The sequence below is a fragment of the Podarcis pityusensis genome, assembly GCF_964106645.2.
Source record: "Podarcis pityusensis genome assembly, chromosome: 3".
Taxonomy (NCBI): Eukaryota; Metazoa; Chordata; class Lepidosauria; order Squamata; family Lacertidae; genus Podarcis; species Podarcis pityusensis.
Window position 1 is genome coordinate 55,511,009 of NC_138026.1, and position 18,659 is coordinate 55,529,667.

An 18,659-nucleotide genomic window follows, 5' to 3' on the forward strand; every position below is an offset into this window, starting at 1 on the left:
TGGAAATTTTTAAACTTCAATTACCAGGTTCTGGATAGACAACAGAGTCAGAATGAGCTTACTTTGAGGATGAGTTGCATTTCAAATCCAATTTTATGCTGAGTCACCCTTGTGCTAGTCAGATTTCTATTCGTAATTTCATTTAATTCATTAAAGCAGGAAAACATTATGGAGATGACGCTTGGAGATTTATATTAGAAGAGTACATAAAGTGTTAACATTATAGCTACCATGCATTAAAAAAAGAAAAAAGATGACATTTAATAGAGAGCTATGGACAGTGGCAACAGAAGCCAATAAGGGCGTGAGGTCCACTCAGGGAAGGGCCCCATGAAGGCATCTCGCCCAAAGACCCTCCAGAGCCTGGAGGTCACACTGACTTCAATCAGCCCATTATAAGATTTTTATTCCAGAGCCTGTGTGTGTGCTGCAGTGCCGATTAGTAAAATGGCTGCCTTGAAGCACTTCTCTGTTTCTTTTTCCACTAAGTAGAGAGAATTCTGCTAGCATCTTAGGACAGGGCTGAGGAACCTCAGACCAGGGCCCAGGAACCTCAGACCAGGACCCAAATGTGTGTGCCCCAGGAAAAGACCTTTTTAATGATGCACCAGCTAACTAGAGTGCACAGCTCTTTTCTTAGAAACCACTAGGGAGGGTAAGTGGGCCTATTTGTGTTTTAGTTATGTATTTTGTGATTACAGTTATATCTCACCTTTGCTCCAAGGAGCAAAAGGCGATGGACGTGGTTTTCCTTCTCCCCATTATATCCTGACAACAACCCCGTGAAGGAAGGTGAGGTTGGGAGACAGTGGCTAGCCCAGTGTTTCTCAGACTTGTAGTCCAACAACAGCTGGAGATCCAACTCCCAACATCTCTGGCCACTGGTCCCGCTAGCTAGGGAAGATGGGAGTTGTAATCCAACAACAGCTGGAGACCCGAGTCTGAAAAACACTGGCCCAGCCTAAGGTCACCCAGTGAGCTTCATGACTGAGTGGGAACTAGAACCCCGGTCTCCCAGGTCTCATGGAATCATGGAAATGTAGAGTTAGAAGAATCTTGGCTAAATGCAGGAATCCCAACTAAAGAATCACTGGCAGATGGCCATTCAGCCTGTGTTCAAATACCTCCAATGAAGGATGGTCCATCACCTTCTGAGGTAGCCTGCTCCAAACAGCTCTTGCCATTGAAAAATTCTTCCTAACATTTATTCTGAATCTCTTTTCTTGCAATTAGAATCCATTGGTCCGGGTCCTACCTGCCACAGCAGCAGGAAACAAGCTTGTTCCATCTTCCTCGTGACAGCTCTGCATATCTTTGAAGGGGTTTCCTTTGTCAATCAGCCTTCCCCAACTTGAAGCCCCCCAGTCATTAAAGGGAACCAGGCTAGGGACACTTGGCAGTTCAATACTAGCCACTATACCAGACTGTCTCTTCTGTTTATAAATAGTAGTTATTTTTCTATATTTATTATGAGCTATGGGATTTTAAATATATTACATTTATAAAACACTCAGATACAGTGGTACCACGGGTTACATATGCTTCAGGTTACAGACTCCGCTAACCCAGAAATATTACCTCGGGTTAAGAACTTTGCTTCAGGATGAGAACAGAAATCGTGCTCCGGCAGCGCGGCAGCAGTGGGAGGCCTCATTAGCTAAAGTGGTGCTTCAGGTTAAGAACAGTTTCAGGTTAAGAACGGACCTCCGGAACGAATTAAGTACTTAACCCAAGGTACCACTGTAAATTGTTCTTCTGCGATTTGATTTTGAATATATGCAAGAACGACCCTTTAAGCTATGCTGAGAACCCACCCCCCAAACAAGAAATCTGAACCGTTGCCTCAATCCAGACCTTAGCACATGTCAGCATTGTCTTATCTTTAAAAGGACAGAATTTACGTCATCTTTGCAGCTGACTGAGAGTGTTTCAAAAGGGACAATCTAAAAACAGCAAGTAGCAATGTGTTTTTTCTTCTCCTTTCAGCACCCTGTGTGGAGTGGAGGCAATTGAGCTTTATAACAATTCCCAAGGAACTGTTTCCTTTCCTGGGTGAACTATTAAGTGTGCATTTGTATCCATCTCTCCCAGCAGCACTCTGCACTTGCGTGTATGAGCCTTGCATTCAGAGGGGATTAATAGTGGAGGAGAGGGAAACAGCGGACCACGTATGTCAGAACTTCCTCGTAACAGAGGGGGTGAGATGGGAACATACATTAAAATATTCCATGGACAAACTCTTCACTCCCATCTACTATGAACCATGTTTGAACCTGAGATAAACTACTGTGATGGTGCCTTGAGAGATCTGTGTTCTTTTTGTTACTTGCTTGAAGTGAATTCTGTGACTCATTTCCCACAATTAAGCTGGCAGTGAGGAAAAGCTGCTGACATAGTCCAAATAAAGAATAAGCAATCTCACTCCCTTTCTTGTATCCCTGCTGAAAAAATTGTGCCACATCTGGGCGAACTGTGCTTGCATTTGGTTTAATGCTTTAGTTAATAATCATCTTGGAATGAATCATTAGTGATAGTTGGAGCAAATGCGGTAATATTGACATGTTTATCTTGATCAGGTTTCAGAAGTTTTATTTTACATATTCCCTTGAGGGATAAACACCAGACAGGCAAGACCTGCTCATTTTTAAGCTCACACTGGGTCTGATACTTGGCAAAAGAGAAATGTCTTTATGATGACTGGAAGCTTCCGGAAAGATGGATAACTTTTTCAGCTGGAAGTGAATTATTGAGTCATATTTTTATGGTTCAGAACATGGCAGTGAAAATCTTAGTTTTTGTTTTTCACTTGAAGGCTTGCTCTGATGTGTACCAAAGGTTTACAGTGCCAAAGGCAATTAGAAAGCAGTAATTTATACAGTGGTACCTTTGGTTAAGAACTTAATTTGTTCCGGAGGTCTGTTCTCAACCTGAAACTGTTCTTAACCTGAGACACCACTTTAGCTAATGGGGCCTCCCGCTGCCACTGTGCTGCTGCCGTGCTGCCGCCGCGTGATTTCTGTTCTCATCCTGAAGCAAAGTTCTTTACCCGAGGTACTATTTCTGGGTTAGCGGAGTCTGTAACCTGAAGCGTCTGTAACCTGAAGCGTCTGTAACTTGAGGTACCACTGTATGTGAATTAATTGGTTGATGGCTTTAAAGCACAATCCTATACATGTCTACTCAGAACTCAGTAGGACTTACTCCTAGGTTAAGTGGGTACAAGGTCAGTAACTCAACTGACATGATTTTAGGTCAGTAACTCAACTGACATGATTTTACAGACCGATTATGCTCAACATAACCCCCCCCCCATAATAGTATGCAACAAAAACCACTGAATACCTATAGGTCTCATACATTTATCTGCCTACAGGATTGCAGCCAAAGTCTGTAGTGTTTTGCACACAAACCTGGGAGTAATCCCTGTTGAACACCGTGGGACTTGCACCTGAGTCAACATGCATAGGGTTGCTCCAGAAGAGTGTGAACTAACCAGAGCTTGAATCAAGTTGCTTTCATGACTCGTGGCTTGTTTTCAGCTGGATGGAGTATTTTGTTGACATAGTTTTGAGTGCATGACCTCCACTGCCCTTATGAAGGCCAGATGACAAGAAAATATAGCTGTGGAGTTCTTGTTGTGACTAGAGCCAGTCCTGTGAAGTAATAGCCATGTGTGTGAAGGAATTCATACAGCACCACCTGCTGCTCCAACTTCAAATCTAGGTGATTCCATATGCAGCTGAGCCCTGTCTTATGTCCTGGTGTGGTCCATGTATCCTAATGTGAGCGAAAGTTTATTCGGTCTGTATGGTTATTTCTCATTTTAAATGAGCCTCAAGCCCGGCTTTTCAACTGGATGCTTTCCCCCCAGTACAATATTATTTCATATCAGGGAATCGATCTTAAAGGGTGGCACTTGTTGTGGACTGGGGTGTTGCAAAGAGGCCCATCAAATGGAAACTCTGGGGAGGGAGGGAGAGCACTAATCTGAATTTATCACCTTATCCTTCCTGGTCCTAACTCCTCTTATTATGGGTCTTCACATCCAATCTCCCTTTAGGGCTGCATTATTCCTGCTTCATGGGGTCAGATCTTCACAACTGCACTTCTGCGCCTGAGCAACCACATCACTGGTTCTGTTATGGGGAAGAGCACTTTGCAAGTTCCCAGGAAAGGAAAGGCTCCAGCCCCAGGAAAGGCTCTAGAAATAATTGGGGGTGTTCTCCCTTGTAGTTCAGGGGTGTTGAACATCTGTGGCTCATCACTGAACCACTGCCCATGCTGGTTGGGGCTGGTAGGAGTAAAGAGCTGCAGGTCCATCCCCCCCATCCCCCCCATCCCCCGTTGTAGTTACATGATAGCAGAGCAGTACTTCTTTCTAACTTCAAAAATGTGCTTCCTGGATTGCAGAGAAAATACATGTTTTTAATGCTAGTACAGTGGTACCTCGGGTTAAGTACTTAATTCGTTCCGGAGGTCCGTTCTTAACCTGAAACTGTTCTTAACCTGAAGCACCACTTTAGCTAATGGGGCCTCCTGCTGCTGCTGCACCGCTGGAGCACAATTTCTGTTCTCATCCTGAAGCAAAGTTCTTAACCTGAAGCACTATTTTTGGGTTAGCGGAGTCTGTAACCTGAAGCGTATGTAACCTTAAGCATATGTAACCCTAGGTACCACTGTATTTAAAAAGCTTTTCATATGGTTGTGCAACCAGATCACATTCCCATAAAACCGTACTATGAATCCCATTTGTATCTATTTTCTTCAGACGAAAGCCTGCAGCTAGCTCCCAGCCTGTGCCGTACATTTGAAACAAAAGTTTCCATTCTTTCTTCTCACCCCCACCCCATATCTTTCAGAATTGTTGGGAAGTTTTCTCTCCAACTTAAAGAAAATCCTCCTCTGAGATAGGACAGTAACACAGAAAGCTGGTCATCTTCTATTTGGCTGATCAAACTCCCCGCAAAATACACAAAACAAAATTGCCTATTCAAAGTTGTGAAAGTCCACGGATGCTTTTCTTTGTACTAGTCATGAATGTGGAGAGTTTTCTGTTATGCCTGCTCAGTACTGGTGGTTGAAGAACAAATGGGAAATGGAGAGAAAGGAAAAAGTGGATTCTGAGGATAGAATTTCAGCATCGGTGTGCTGAACCCCTGACATTTACTAAGGAACAACTGGTTCTGTGCTCCCTTCAGCCAGCTGACATTTGGGTTTTCAAAAGGCGAGCTACCTTCCTCTGTCAAATAGCAGGATTACTTTGTTCTCCGACACTAGACTCTTGAAGCTGACAATCTTCTTTTTACTCTGTGTTTTTCAGTCAATGTTGCTATGAGGAAAGAAGTCAGAGATGACTGATGTGGAGCCTGTGGTCACAGATTTTGCAGCCTCTGGACGGGCCGGTCGCCGAAATGCCTTACCAGACATTCTGGGTTCTTCTGCTGGTGCTGGAACATCAGACCTACCACACAAATTAGCTGAGCTCTCAATGTCTGAAGGTAATGCAGACAAAACGATTGAGAACAAGATGTTACCCCTCATTGATGGTCAAGGGTTGTACTATTTCCTAGATAGTGACTGCCAACTGTACGGGCCAACTGGTACATGCTTGGACTACTGCAATGTGCTCTGCATGGGGCCATCCTTGAAGGTGACTCAGAAACTACAACTAATCCAGAATGCAGCAGCTAGACTGGTGACTGGGAGTGGCCACCGGAACCATATAACACCAGTCCTAAAGGAGCTACACTGGTTCCCAGTACATTCCCAAGCACAATTCAAAGTGTTGGTGCTGACCTTTAAAGCCCTAAATGGCCTCAGCCCTGTGTACGTGAAGGAGCATCTCCACCACTATCATTCAGCCCAGACACTGAGGTCCAGCTCCGAGGGCCTTCTGGCAGTTCCTCGCTGCAAAAAGCAAAGTTACAGGGAACCAGGCAGAGGGCCTCCCATCAGATGTCAAGGAGATAAAGAACTACACAACTTTTAGAAGACATCTGAAGGTGGTCCTGCATTGGGAAGGTTTTAATGTTTGATATTTTATTATGCTTTTATATTTGTTGGAAGCTTCCCAGAGTAGCTGGGACAACCCAGCCAGATGGGCAGGGTATAAATAATAATATATTTATTTATTTATTTATTTTGGGTGCCAGAGGAACTCGGGAACTTCTGAAATGTATATCTTCACAACAAAAAACAGCAACAGGCTACCTTCCATGTAGTGTGTAATATATACATGCTTTTTTCCTGCACAATGAAATTAGCATATCATCTCCATTATCCAAAGCTTTATTGTAGAACCTCCCAGATTCTCTGAATTCCATATGGTCCAATATTAACATAATCCATTTTTAACTCGGAATTCTTTTCACCAAACCTCCTAACCATCAGAATGTTTTGACCAAACTGTTCAGGGTACATCTAACACATTGTTTCTCATATCCACCTCTCTTTAGATGAAGGAGCTGCTGGCGGGGAAATGTCCTCTTCCAACACCACAACGGAAAATCAAGAAACGGAAGGGAAGAGCATGGATTCCTAATATTTGTGAAATGCTTGGTTTGTGGAGATCGCCAACAGATTCCACTCCCAGCTTATGCAAGACTCTGAAATACACAATACTTCAAACAGCTGGCAGACATGAATAAGGAGCTGTTGAAGGTTTTCAGTGGTGTTACCTAATCCATGAAATAACAAGTTATTTGTGTGTTATAGTCCACAGCCAATATCTGCAGAATGCATGTCAAGGTTTTAGATTTGTTTTCAGTCCTGTAACAAAATCAGTGCCAGCATATCCTCTCGGATACAGTGTAAATAATCAAATGCAACAACCACCCAAATACTTGCTGCTGTTAGGTTGATCTCTTGGGGGCTTTTCAGAGGATAAATCCAAAACATTTCTATTTGTGTTTAACGTGAAACATTCCTAGCCCTGATTGAGAGCTGGAGGCGCACTGTACTAATGTAAAAGATGTAGGGTTCACTGTGCTGCAGCAACGGAGCTTGACCAAGGCTTTAAAAAAGAAAGTAGAAAATGAATCCTGGGAGATGGGAGCTTCAGAGTGGAGCAGGAGAGCTCAAACTCCAGAAATAACAATCCATTTCTAAAAGCTGTAAAATGGTAGGGCACTGATGCAGGAAAGGCAGACTTGCCAGTGTGCTTTTTGTTTTAAGAGGTCCCTAAGAATTCTCCTTGCAGCATTTCTGTAGCCCAGCCAAAAGGAGCACTATCTAAAAATGTAAACAAATGAATAACGTGGGAGCGGCCTTATACCAGACCAGATTATTTGCCCATCTGACTCAGTTATTGTCTACATAGACTGGTAGCAGTGTTTATCAGTGTCTCGGGCAGAGATAGGGAGACAATAAATTGTACAACCCCGCATTCACACAATGTTTCAGGAATGGGGAATGTTGGGCAGGCACCATGGGGACAATCTAGTAGGTGCCCATGGCTCTCATGCAAGCACAATTCACACAACAACAGCCATTGGCTGATGGGAGCTGTGTTCCACACAGCCGTCACCATGGCAATGGGCTACTCTGAGTACCACATTTTCCTGGCCAGAGAATACAGAGTGTTCAGAACATGGAAGTATCTCTGAATCGTATGAAAGGTCTCTGGATCCCTTGTAACAATGGCACAAGTGTTGTGCTACTATCTGGAAAGCCCCTCCTTTCTTCATTTCTAAGGTAGCCTTTTCTCTCTTCCCCCAGCCCTATCATTTTTTTAATTTCTCCAGAATCCGAGGCTATATTAAGCCGTTTATTTTTGACATAGTAGGCTGTCTAATCTTTGGAGGAAATGGAATGCCACCTGTCTATAACCCCAGGATACCCTTTTGAAGTTTGGACTCTAGAGATGTCCTGGTATACAGAGGAAAATGAAAAACACTCTTTCCTCACTCCTTCAAAATGTCACAAGGCACTGAGATCACTTAGGATTTTAAAATCCTTTTGAGAGCATTCTGTGCTGCCCTTTCTCAAATCTGACTTATCCAGTGATCTCAACCTTCTGTGTATCCATAAGTTTCTAAAGTGAACTAGTGGCATTTGTAATTGATTTAAACTTTTATTTCATTTCAGCATGAAAAATGGAATTGGTTATCTCTTCATTTGGTCTTTGTTTGTTTTTTGTCACTCGTGTCTTCACAAGACCCAGGGACGCAAACTTTTCACTTGAGTTAGGATGTGGGTTTATTGGCTCATAACTGATCCTGTTAAAATCAACATTCAAAGCATTTTCTTTCAATATATATTTTGCCTGTACCAAAGGATTGATTCACGTTTTATAATAAAGGTTGTATTTAAAATAAATTGCATATGTTATTTGTACAGCAATTCAAGAGCACACTTGTATGAATTCTTGCACCCATAGCAGTATATTTTTGGATGGGGTACCATCCAACTTTGTTATTTGCTCTAGCATCAGAAGTTGTTGTTGTTGGCATCCATCTGTCTTGGGAGACAATGGAAGAATGTAACTTTGGGGTAAAGTCAAACCATTGGAGAGTTACAGCTCCTGCTGTGGCTGTAGAGACCAATACGGGAGAGACATGTTTTATTGCAGGTGGGGCAGATGAAGGCATCCAGTTCCGCTGTTACAGATGTTTCTTCTCTCTGCATTCCTTCCAGCAGTCATTCCTCCTCTGGTCACTGCTGTGGATACACAACCTGACTATCTGTCTCCAGGCACTGCCAAAGATGCCTTGGGTAATGAGTTGCAAAATGTAGTGGGTTGTACAGTTGGGCCAATAATTGCCATCATTACCACATGCCATGCATCAGCATCATACAGAACTATCATGTAATACAGAAATTAGAAATGGGCAAGATTATCCCCATCCTTCCTTGCCAAGGATTGACCCAAGCGGAAGTTTGGCTATCAGCTAGGAAAAAAATGTATACATTCGATACCTAGCAATTGCTTGTTGTTATAGGCCTTGCAAGTGACAAGTCAGCAAAGCAGAATTTTCTCGTTAGGAACACAGAAAATGGCCTCAGGATCAGTCAGATCATTGGTTCATCTACTGTAGCTCAGTATTGTTCAGGGAGGCCTGTGGCATCATTTGACTGCACCCAGGCTGGGTTCTGCTAGCCAGTCTCTTGATAAGAAGATTGCATGCAGCTCCAGCATACCTTGGTCTCTGCTGCAAACAACATTCTGTGATAGGAAAATGGGTTTCTCCACCCGTCTATTTCACACCACAGATGCTGCATTCATCCTCCTATGCTCCACGGCAAGTCTGTAGCAATTTGTACCAAATGTTGTGGCCTGCCTCTGGGCAGGATTCAGCTGAGTTGTGTGCATGGAAAAAGGCCTGCTTGCGCAATGGGACTTTCTCCCCCTCTTCCCTCCTCTGTGCTCCCCAAGTCTATTCTGGAGGGTTGAGGGGTAAACCAGAACAAGTTTAGGGGAAACTCAGGGAATAGAGGAGGGGAAAGTCTCATTGTGCAAGCGAACCTCATTCCATGTGTACATACCCCACTTGGTACTACACTGTGTTCCACCCAGTGCTGGATTGACATATAAGCTAAACAAGCTATAGCTTAGGGCCCCACTCTCTTGGGGGCCCCCCAAAAAAATTAAAGAAAAAAAACTGGATGTACATTTCCAAAATATAAGATAAAGATAAAATAAAATAAAACATACAGCAACAGTGTTTTATGTTGTATAGGCTCCTATTTGTTATGTACAAATGGCTCTAGATACCTATTAGGTCCATAAATTACCATATAGCATATATTCAACACAAGCAACAGTGACAATTTGTTGTTGACAAAAGACAGCTGGACGTATAAAGGGCCCCATTACCTTCAGTAGCTTAGGGCCTCAGCAAACCTAAACCCAGCCCTGGTTCCACCCCACTGAGTCCCACATTTTGGGGAGGGGGGTAATTGAAATGTTTGATAGTGGTAGATACTACAGTATTATAATAATGCTTTCCTACAGGTAAAGGTAAATGCTTTCCTACAATTCACTTAGAAAGGTCACATTTCCTCATCACATGCAAGTCATTCATGTGCTGGCTGTCAGTGATTCTGCATCTATTTTCCAAAGCTAAATATGATGAACTGGAGTGTAGGTATATGTTACCTTAATGTTGCAAAATATGAAAACCATTCTGCAAAGTCTTTTACCCTTTTACTTGTTTCCAAAGTTCTTTACAAGCTGTAAAGTTCCAAGATAAGGTGAATGGGTCACAAAGAACAGGCAAAGTTGTTATTGCTTGCTGCAAGCAGTAGATGGCACTCTGCACCCATTTGAAGTGAAGCATGCTACCATTTAATGTGCTGCAGCCTAAGCTGTTCCAGGCCTTCAGCTCAATAAGGCTTGTGCTAGCTGAACTTTTGAGGAACAGAACCTGTCTTGGACATGGATTTTCCTCTCTGCGCAGTACTTCCAAACACACAGAAACTCCTATGCAAAGTGCATTATTGTTTGGTGATAGTCATAGACTAGCAATGCACTTCACACTATTGAGCTGTGGAGAACACATGCTAAACAGCTAGAATATATTAATACATTTTTATGACACCTCCCACATTGGTCTCAAGGGAGTGTACAAAAGTTTTAAAATAACATAACATTACAACTGCAATGCAGTTTAAAACACAGCTCATAACAGCAGGACTAAAGCAAAAGCAATGTACTGAAATTATAACAATGTAACAGCAAAGGCTGGGGGGATCCAAGTAATGTTTTTAGAGGACACTTAAACATCAAGGGTTGTCTGAGCTGGGAGAGAAGATGATCTCAAGAGAAAGGGAGTCACCACATACCATCTCATGCCAGGACACTCTGAGAAGAAGAGGGTATGAGAAAAACTGGATTGAGGGAGCAAAAAGTGTGGGAAGGCAGTTATTTGGAGAAAAATGTCATAAGGGCAGTGGAAAATTGCTGGCGGTACAAGAAGCTTACTATCCACATTAAATGGCAGTATGGATGAGCCAAATAAAAATCTAGTCTTCTGAGTCCTTGGAATTTCACCGGGTCCATGGAATTTCACCATCAGATAGCTATGTACACAGGATTTGATCATTTCTAAACAGTTTAGGAGACCTTATCACAGCGGAAAGATTAAGGCAGATTCCTGCAACTATTTGTCTCTTGAGAAATTTCCATTATGGCCCTGGTTCTATCAAAAAGGATGCTTTCAAATGGTGGACGTGCTTAGATAGTAAGGAGATACAGAGCCATGCCCCTTTTTGACCATTCAATGGGTGGGGGAGAAATGAAACCAACCCCAAAGTTGGCCACCTAGCCGTAAGGTCATAGGAGTGCTGTGAGCTCCTCCTGGGATTGCATGCTTGCCCCCCAACATTTCTCCGATGAAAATAGGGACGTCCTAAGGAAAAGTGGGACATTCCTGGATCAGATCAGAAACCGTGACAGCTTCTGTAAATCTGAGACTGTTCCTGGAAAATAGGGACACTTGGAGGGTCTGTTGCATGGATGCGCAGGTATTTAGTTTAAATACTTTTACATTGCCTTTCATTAAAAGTACATCTCAAGGCAATTCACAATACAACAGTAAAAATATAGTAAAAGCAACAAATACCACAGCAACGGGTGAGGGACGCAGGAGAGGGATGCGGGTGGCGCTGTGGGTTAAATCACAGAGCCTAGGACTTGCCGATCAGAAGGTTGGCGGTTCGAATCCCCGCAACGGGGTGAGCTCCCGTTGCTCAGTCCCTGCTCCTGCCAACCTAGCAGTTCAAAAGCACGTCAAAGTGCAAGTAGATAAATAGCTACCGCTCTGGCGGGAAGGTAAGTGGCGTTTCCGTGCACTGCTCTGGTTCGCCAGAAGCGGCTTAGTCGTGCTGGCCACATGACCCGGAAGCTGTACGCCGGCTCCCTCGTCCAATAAAGTGATATGAGCGCCGCAACCCCAGAGTTGTCTGCGACTGGACCTAATGGTCAGGGGCCCCTTTACCTTTTACTGCAGCAACAGAATCCCAGTAAATTCAGCATCCTACACCACAGCATCAACTAGCTTAAAATGTATCAAGTAACTCTGGGGCAGCTGTTCCTGCATAGCAAAAGTATCGCTCCAGTTCTCTTGATTTCCTTTGGTGATTGGAAGAAGAGGCCATTGGATTTGTTATCCCTGAATGCCATATTCATATGTGCAAGGTATGACAATGGCAGGAAGCATATGCCCTATACTGCCACAGTGGCTATCTACCTAGCAATTTAGGAAGCTGCTTTATCCTGAGTCAGGCCATTAATCCATCCAGCTCAGTACAGTGACTTGCAGTGGCTTTCTAGGATTGCAGGTGAGAGACAGTTCTACTGGGAGATGCCGGGGATAAAATCTGGGAGCTTCTGCATGCAAAAGAAATGCTCTGCGTCTGAGCTAGGACCATCCCCAAAATTATTGCTACGAACATAGGAAACTGCCTTATGGTCCATCTAACTCAATATTGTCAGCGCTGACTTGCAGCAGTCTTCCAGGGTTTCAGGTAAGGTTCTCACTTAACCCTTCCCTGGAGATACTAAAAGCTGACACCTTTCGAATGCATGTGCTCTATCAATGAAGTACAGAGTTATTGCATGTTTTCTTGGTGACCCATACTTCTGCACGTAAGGGCGGGGGGAAGCAGTCAGTGTTAAGTCACAGATCTTTGGGCCTGTCTCTATTCAGAGTCAGAAAAAATATTTTGTGTGCACTCTGTTAAGTGACATTGTTGTAACAATATTCTATACTATATCTCACTTCTTAAATACCCTCCATTTTCCTTGGGGAAACAATGTCGCCTTAGTCAGTGTATATTACCCCACCTATTGATATATTTAATTCCTTTTTGGCATGGGTTGGGGGAGAGGAGGGGTGGGCAGATATGCTAATTCTATCTTTCATACTTTCCCCTTTTTAGTGAACAAGGGGTTAATCCTTGGTTTTCTTTGCAAGACAAATAACAGCCCAGTGTCTTTTTAAAATCTTCACCAGCATATAGAGTTTCAGTGGAAACTAATCTGAATGTCTTATTGTGTGGCTCTCCCTTTTGAGGCCGCCACCTCCCTATGCCAAGTTTTCAAACACAACTTAAAAGACCCTCAGACATTTTTACATTCCCCTCACTCACAGAAGAGCCTCTTCTTCTCCCTCCCCTGATTTCCAATCTGAATAGGATGGCTAGTCCAACCAGCTCTGTTGACCCAGTGGCCTGATCCAATCATCTAACAGACTGGAAACCTTCCTCTCCCCCCCCCCCCCGCTTACTCTGCCTCAAAGGAGCAATGAGGAGGCCTGGGTGGAGCCTCCAATTTAAGTTATTTTCGAGTTTGCATGCCTCTTCTCTCAGTAAAGAAGGGGCTGAGCTGGAGTGAAGGTGCAAGATTCTAACACAGGAATAGTAACACCTGCTCTCACACCAGCAGTTATCCCTCTCATTCAACAGCTAAAATGGTCGAGGCATTCTGTGCTACCTGGAAGCTGATTGACAGCCAGAACTTTGATGAGTACATGAAGGCACTGGGTATGTAGAAGTAACTGCTTAAGCCAGGTCATCCTAGGTAATCTACTCATGCGGTTTGTGACTGTTTCTTCTTTAGCACAGTTATAGAGTTTGGGATTTTGCAGCGTGCTAACCCATTATAGTGATGTAAGTCTTGTGATACTGACCGAAAAATGATTTTAATATTTTAAATAAACATGCATTGCCACAGGGAAGATGAACTAATTTAGACCGGTATGAACTAATCCACAACTGCTTGAATTTAAGTACCGGTAAATGCTGTTTGCAAGTCTAAATATGCTTGTGAAGAAGTAAGTCTGAATGAACTAAGGCTGAGATTCTAAGCATGTATGGTTGGAAGTGCACTTATATTTATTAAATCAAGTGGATTTGCTTCAAAGAAAATATAGTTAGGATTGGGGGGGGGGTAAATGTACATCGATATTGCTAGCATCATTTGAAGGAATGTTACTCCCAAGTAAATATTTTCAGGAATCTTAGCCTAACAATATGATACCCAAGCACACTTATTAAAAAGTTCCATTGGAAATTAATGGACTAAAATGCTCATCGCAGTAAATATTTGAGCATAATAGAATTGGAAACAAAATTCTCTTTCAGTATAGCTGTTGTGGGAACTGTTTTGTGTGTGAATTAAAAAGCAGCTGAGGGACAATGAGGGTGCACTGTCTCAGCTCTGTAATGGACGGCCCATGCTTTGTGTCGCTTTATTTTTTGTGGAAAATAAATGACATCTGTTGCAGTAGCAAAGGCAAAAATAAACCTGGTGCTGATTAGAGCAAAAATGTCATCTGTGTGAGCAAAATGCAGCAGTCAGTAGACAAGGTAATGAATTGCATCACTGATGCTTCTATATCCTCCTTATTGCTTTTCAGTGAGCTAGCTCAAGCGAGTATTGGAAGAGGGGGAAATCTCCATGTGCATAGACAACTATGCAATGAGTTGCAAAGTAGATGACGGAACAGACAAATAAAATTCATGAGATCTTCTCCTTTGCAGGTTGACTCTCATGTACGTCCCACGTAACTGCACCTAGGATTGCAGACTTAACATTCACATCTTTATTACAATCACTTTATCTTGATTCAGTGTAATCTCTTGCACAATTCTGATTTTGTGAGCAGTCTTGAACAGACCAATGGAATGGTGAGATGTAAATACAATAAATAAGCAGAAGGAGATCTAAGTACTTCACTGGGATGGATCTAAGCCAAGGCTGGATGGCTGGATGCCATGAGTGCTGTAGTTGCATTCTGCACTGATTCTACATTGAGCAGGGAACCGGACTAGATGATTGTAAAATTTCTTTGTTTCTAGGGGAAACATGATTTTTTGAATGGGGCGGCAAGACCTCCTCCCCTTTAAACTTCAGAATCCAATATAGAAAATAACCCAGTTTCATTATTTTCATTTTAAATTCTTTTCAAAATCTTAGGAGTTGGCTTTGCTACTCGCCAAGTTGGGAATGTGACCAAACCAACTGTGATCATCTGCCAGGAAGGAGGCAAGGTGGTGATCAGAACCCAGAGTACCTTCAAGAACACAGAAATCAGCTTCAACCTGGGAGAAGAATTTGATGAAACTACCGCAGATGACAGGAACTGCAAAGTAAGTAAGAAACAGCTTGTGCTGCAGGAGAGACTTTTTTTAAAAAAAGCTAATCTTTCAGAATTGACTGGAAGTAAAAGAATACAGATATTTTTTGTCTGTTACTGATGGGAGCACTAAGTAAATTTTAAGCAGGGCTGTTTTTCAGCCAGAACTCACCAGAACTCAGTTCCAGCACTTCTCAGGTAGGCCCCATTGCTATTATAAGAGAACAAGGGAGGTGTTCTTGGCGAGTTCTGACAACCTCCTTTTAAAGAAAAATAGCACTGGTTTTAAGGAAGGCATGAAATAAAGAATGATTGATTTGAACTTATTCAGCACATTGAAACAATGAGGTTATAGGGTTTTATTAAATTTTTGGGCCAGCTAAGTTATGACACAAAGCACACCTACTTGGAAGATCTGTTCAAACCAATGAGATCTGGTTCTAAATAAATGCATTCAGTATAGGGATGTGATCATATACTTGGCTTTCATCTTTTCCAAGGCCTCTGGGAGTGGCATCACCCCCTTAGCAGAGATCTCTGGGCATGGAAGGTAGGCATAGTGTATCTGAAGAACATTCATGACTCCATTATGCATCACCCCATGACTATGTCTCAAATGGTCCAGAATCTGCTGGATAATAATGGGTCCTTGTTCTGTTCCAGAAATGCTTCTGTTCTGATCAGAACCTGTGTTCTTGACTTGAGATCAAACTCCACGTTAGTATTTAGCAATCTGACTTTTAGAGTGAATGATTTCAACTAAACATTGAATCCATTTACTGAATGATGTTAATCACACCCAGAGAAGACCCACTGAAATCAAGAAACTGAAATGTAAGTCCACTGATTTCAGTGAGCCTACACTGAGTATGACTTGGTTGGATTACATCTATTACAATTCACTGAAATGTGTGAATGGTCCCTACACCTGGTCAAATATGAATTCTGGTACAGCTTTATTTGAACCAACTACACATATAAGAATCAAATTATTTTTTATATACAGTATGCATTTTATTACCGAGCTGTTTTTAACTGAATTGTTACCAAGTTTATTGATTTGAAATAAATGCTTCAGACTAATAATTCAGAGATTTATGCTGGGCCCATAACCCCTCCAGCGCTTCCGCTGCGCTGCGTGAATCCTCCCCCCAAAAACGTTGTCGCTTGATCTTGATTTTCAATAATTTACACGTGATTAATTTTTCCATTGATAATAAAGAGATTTGGAAGTCCTTAACTGTGACTAGATGGGCTCAGAATTATTTGGATAAACTTAATGTGTGTTCTTTATACCCACAGTCAGTGGTGACCATGGATGGTGATAAGTTAGTTCATGTACAGAAATGGGATGGCAAAGAGACAAACTTCGTTAGAGAAATCAAAGATGGTAAAATGGTCATGGTAAGTAAATAAAGGTTTATTGAGGCTATATATGCTCATGCTGATAACACTATGAGGTATTATGTCTCAGACTTTCTGATAATCCCCCCCCCCTCTTCTGACCACTTATAAAGAACATGTTTAGCAGAAGTAACATCTGCAGTTCCAATGTTAATAATAAACTAAGCTGATAATAAACATTTAAAAAAACAGTCAAGGTCTAGCCATCTTACTTCTGAGTAGACATGGTTAGGATTGTGCAGTAAGTCCTACTTAATGCAGTGGGGTTTACTCCCAGCTGAGTAAGATTAGGATTGCAACCTCAGCTGGAAGTTAGTTGGGAATGTTCTAACAATTCCTCTTCCTGCCGTCACATATTGGCAGAAAATCCATGACTTTCTTCTTCGGACATCTAATGAGAATTCTCAACATATCATTGAAAGGTCTGTAAAGAGAATTTCTCTTCTATTATTCTTCATTCCTTGGTTTCCCTTGAAATTGCATTTTGTTCCATATCTTCTTTCAAACCTTAATGGTTTTCAAAACCTGCAGTGGTACATTCTAATGTGAACATCTTTGCCCTTGGTAAAATGGTTATTGACTAGAACCACATTGCGCAATATACTGATGAAATAAATCATAATGCAGTGTATTGATAAGGTAATATACTATGCAGGAGGCCCCTCCTCCTTCCCTGTTTGCACAATTTTTGAACATAAGAGCTGGCTGGATCAGGCTGGCCCATCTAGTGCACTATCCTGCTCTCACAGTGGCCAACCAGTTGCCTGTGGGAAGCCTGCAAGCAGGCTAATTTTTGCAACAATGGCTTGTTGAAGAATCACAGGATCCACATGGTGCTTTGTGTTATGTCCAAATGGCACATACCGGTCCTAATCACCCCATCTCTCCTTGAATTTGCAGACTCTTACCTTTGGTGATATTGTTGCTGTTCGTCAGTATGAAAAAGCATAGAAATGTCAATCTCTTGTTGGAGTTTGTATGAAGAACTGTCTTCAGACTATCATCTCTGAAATGAGCAATGCTGACATGGAAGGAAAACCAAGTGCTAGTTTGTTTTTTACCTGTATATCATCAAATTGGCAAACTCTTGCTCTGTAAAATGGCAGCAGTAAAATGTTGCAATAAATTTCTGAAATTCTTGCTTGTCTACTTAAGGATTCCAATAATATTTAACACTTCAAACGAAACTGAGACCAAGAGAATCTTCGGGCTTCATACTAATGGCACAGTTCAGTGAAAATAATTTTGGTGGGATAGCCCTTTTATTCAATAGTTGATCACAGGGAGGGACAAACTACATGTTACTCACCCCACTCCATCTGTCTTTAAAACATATACATATTCTCTTACATGAACATCTATATCTTTTCTGTTACTCATACACATGCCAGGTGTGGGATACCTTTGGCCCTCCAGATGTTGCAGGATTACATCTCCCATTATCCCTGGCCTTTGGCCATACCTGATGGGAACTGTAGTTCAGCAACATCTGGAGGATCAAAGGCTCTCAATCCCTGTGGCATATGCTTAAATCTCACCTGCAAAATACTGGACACACACAATCCATATTATAAAAGAAAAGAGATTAAATTCCAGTTTCTATTACCAATATCCCATCTTATCAAACTTCCCTATGGGATTTTATATGTAGTTATACATCCATATACACAGAGGCTACTGTGTTCTGGCCGATGCACATGGGGAACTTGCAGTCCTCTCCATGATCATGGCTATTTCTAAAATGCTGCTGTGATTTTGAAAGGTGAGGTCATCATGCACCACTGCAAGAAGTAATTTGATGGTGTATGAATTTATTGTTCACAACTTCATAAGCTGCAATGATTCTGGACGTTTATAGAATCCCAAAGCTTGCAGCACACACTCTAAGTGGCAGAATTGTAAAATCCAAAGTGTACTCAAGATTGGGTAAATGCTTTATCATGGTTGTGTATATTTAGAGGTCCTTGTCTCTAAAGATCTAACAAGAATAAGAATGGTCCTCTCCAGCATTCTTGACAGGCACCCAAGAGCTGTAGTTATTTCTGCTTAACTAAGGGAAGATGAAATAGAGAATCCACGAAACATACAAGAAAGGCACCATATCGATCAATTCATAGTTGTAAGGCATGAGAAAAAGCTAAGTTATGTAGTGCAGCATTTACATGTGTGGTGCGTGGG

General features: G+C 42.1%; 2 protein-coding genes across 2 annotated transcripts in view; both read left to right on the plus strand.

Moving 5' to 3' along the window:
* Window positions 1-8,316, plus strand: part of PKIB (cAMP-dependent protein kinase inhibitor beta) — a 39,953-nt gene extending 31,637 nt beyond the window's left edge. The window contains exons 2-3 of the mRNA XM_080999802.1: window positions 5,321-5,498; window positions 6,456-8,316. Of these exons, the coding sequence (XP_080855928.1) occupies window positions 5,351-5,498; window positions 6,456-6,541 (234 nt within the window). The 5' untranslated portion in view covers window positions 5,321-5,350 and the 3' untranslated portion in view covers window positions 6,542-8,316. The remainder of the gene's footprint in view (window positions 1-5,320; window positions 5,499-6,455) is intronic.
* A 4,965-nt stretch (window positions 8,317-13,281) lies between these two features.
* FABP7 (fatty acid binding protein 7) lies at window positions 13,282-17,621 on the plus strand. The gene is made up of 4 exons (XM_080998491.1): window positions 13,282-13,482; window positions 14,918-15,090; window positions 16,380-16,481; window positions 17,382-17,621. Exons 1-4 carry the CDS (start codon window positions 13,410-13,412, stop codon window positions 17,430-17,432), a joined length of 399 nt encoding a protein of 132 aa, XP_080854617.1. The 5' UTR covers window positions 13,282-13,409; the 3' UTR covers window positions 17,433-17,621.
* The last annotated feature ends 1,038 nt before the right edge of the window (window positions 17,622-18,659 follow it).

Excerpts from the sequence above, each read along its gene's own strand:
- FABP7 (XM_080998491.1), top strand. The coding sequence starts at position 13,410 with ATGGTCGAGGCATTCTGTGCTACCTGGAAGCTGATTGACAGCCAGAAC. Across the intron at positions 13,483-14,917 it reads TGAGTACATGAAGGCACTGG|GAGTTGGCTTTGCTACTCGC; the intron begins GTATGTAGAAGT and ends TCAAAATCTTAG. Across the intron at positions 16,482-17,381 it reads AAGATGGTAAAATGGTCATG|ACTCTTACCTTTGGTGATAT; the intron begins GTAAGTAAATAA and ends TTGAATTTGCAG.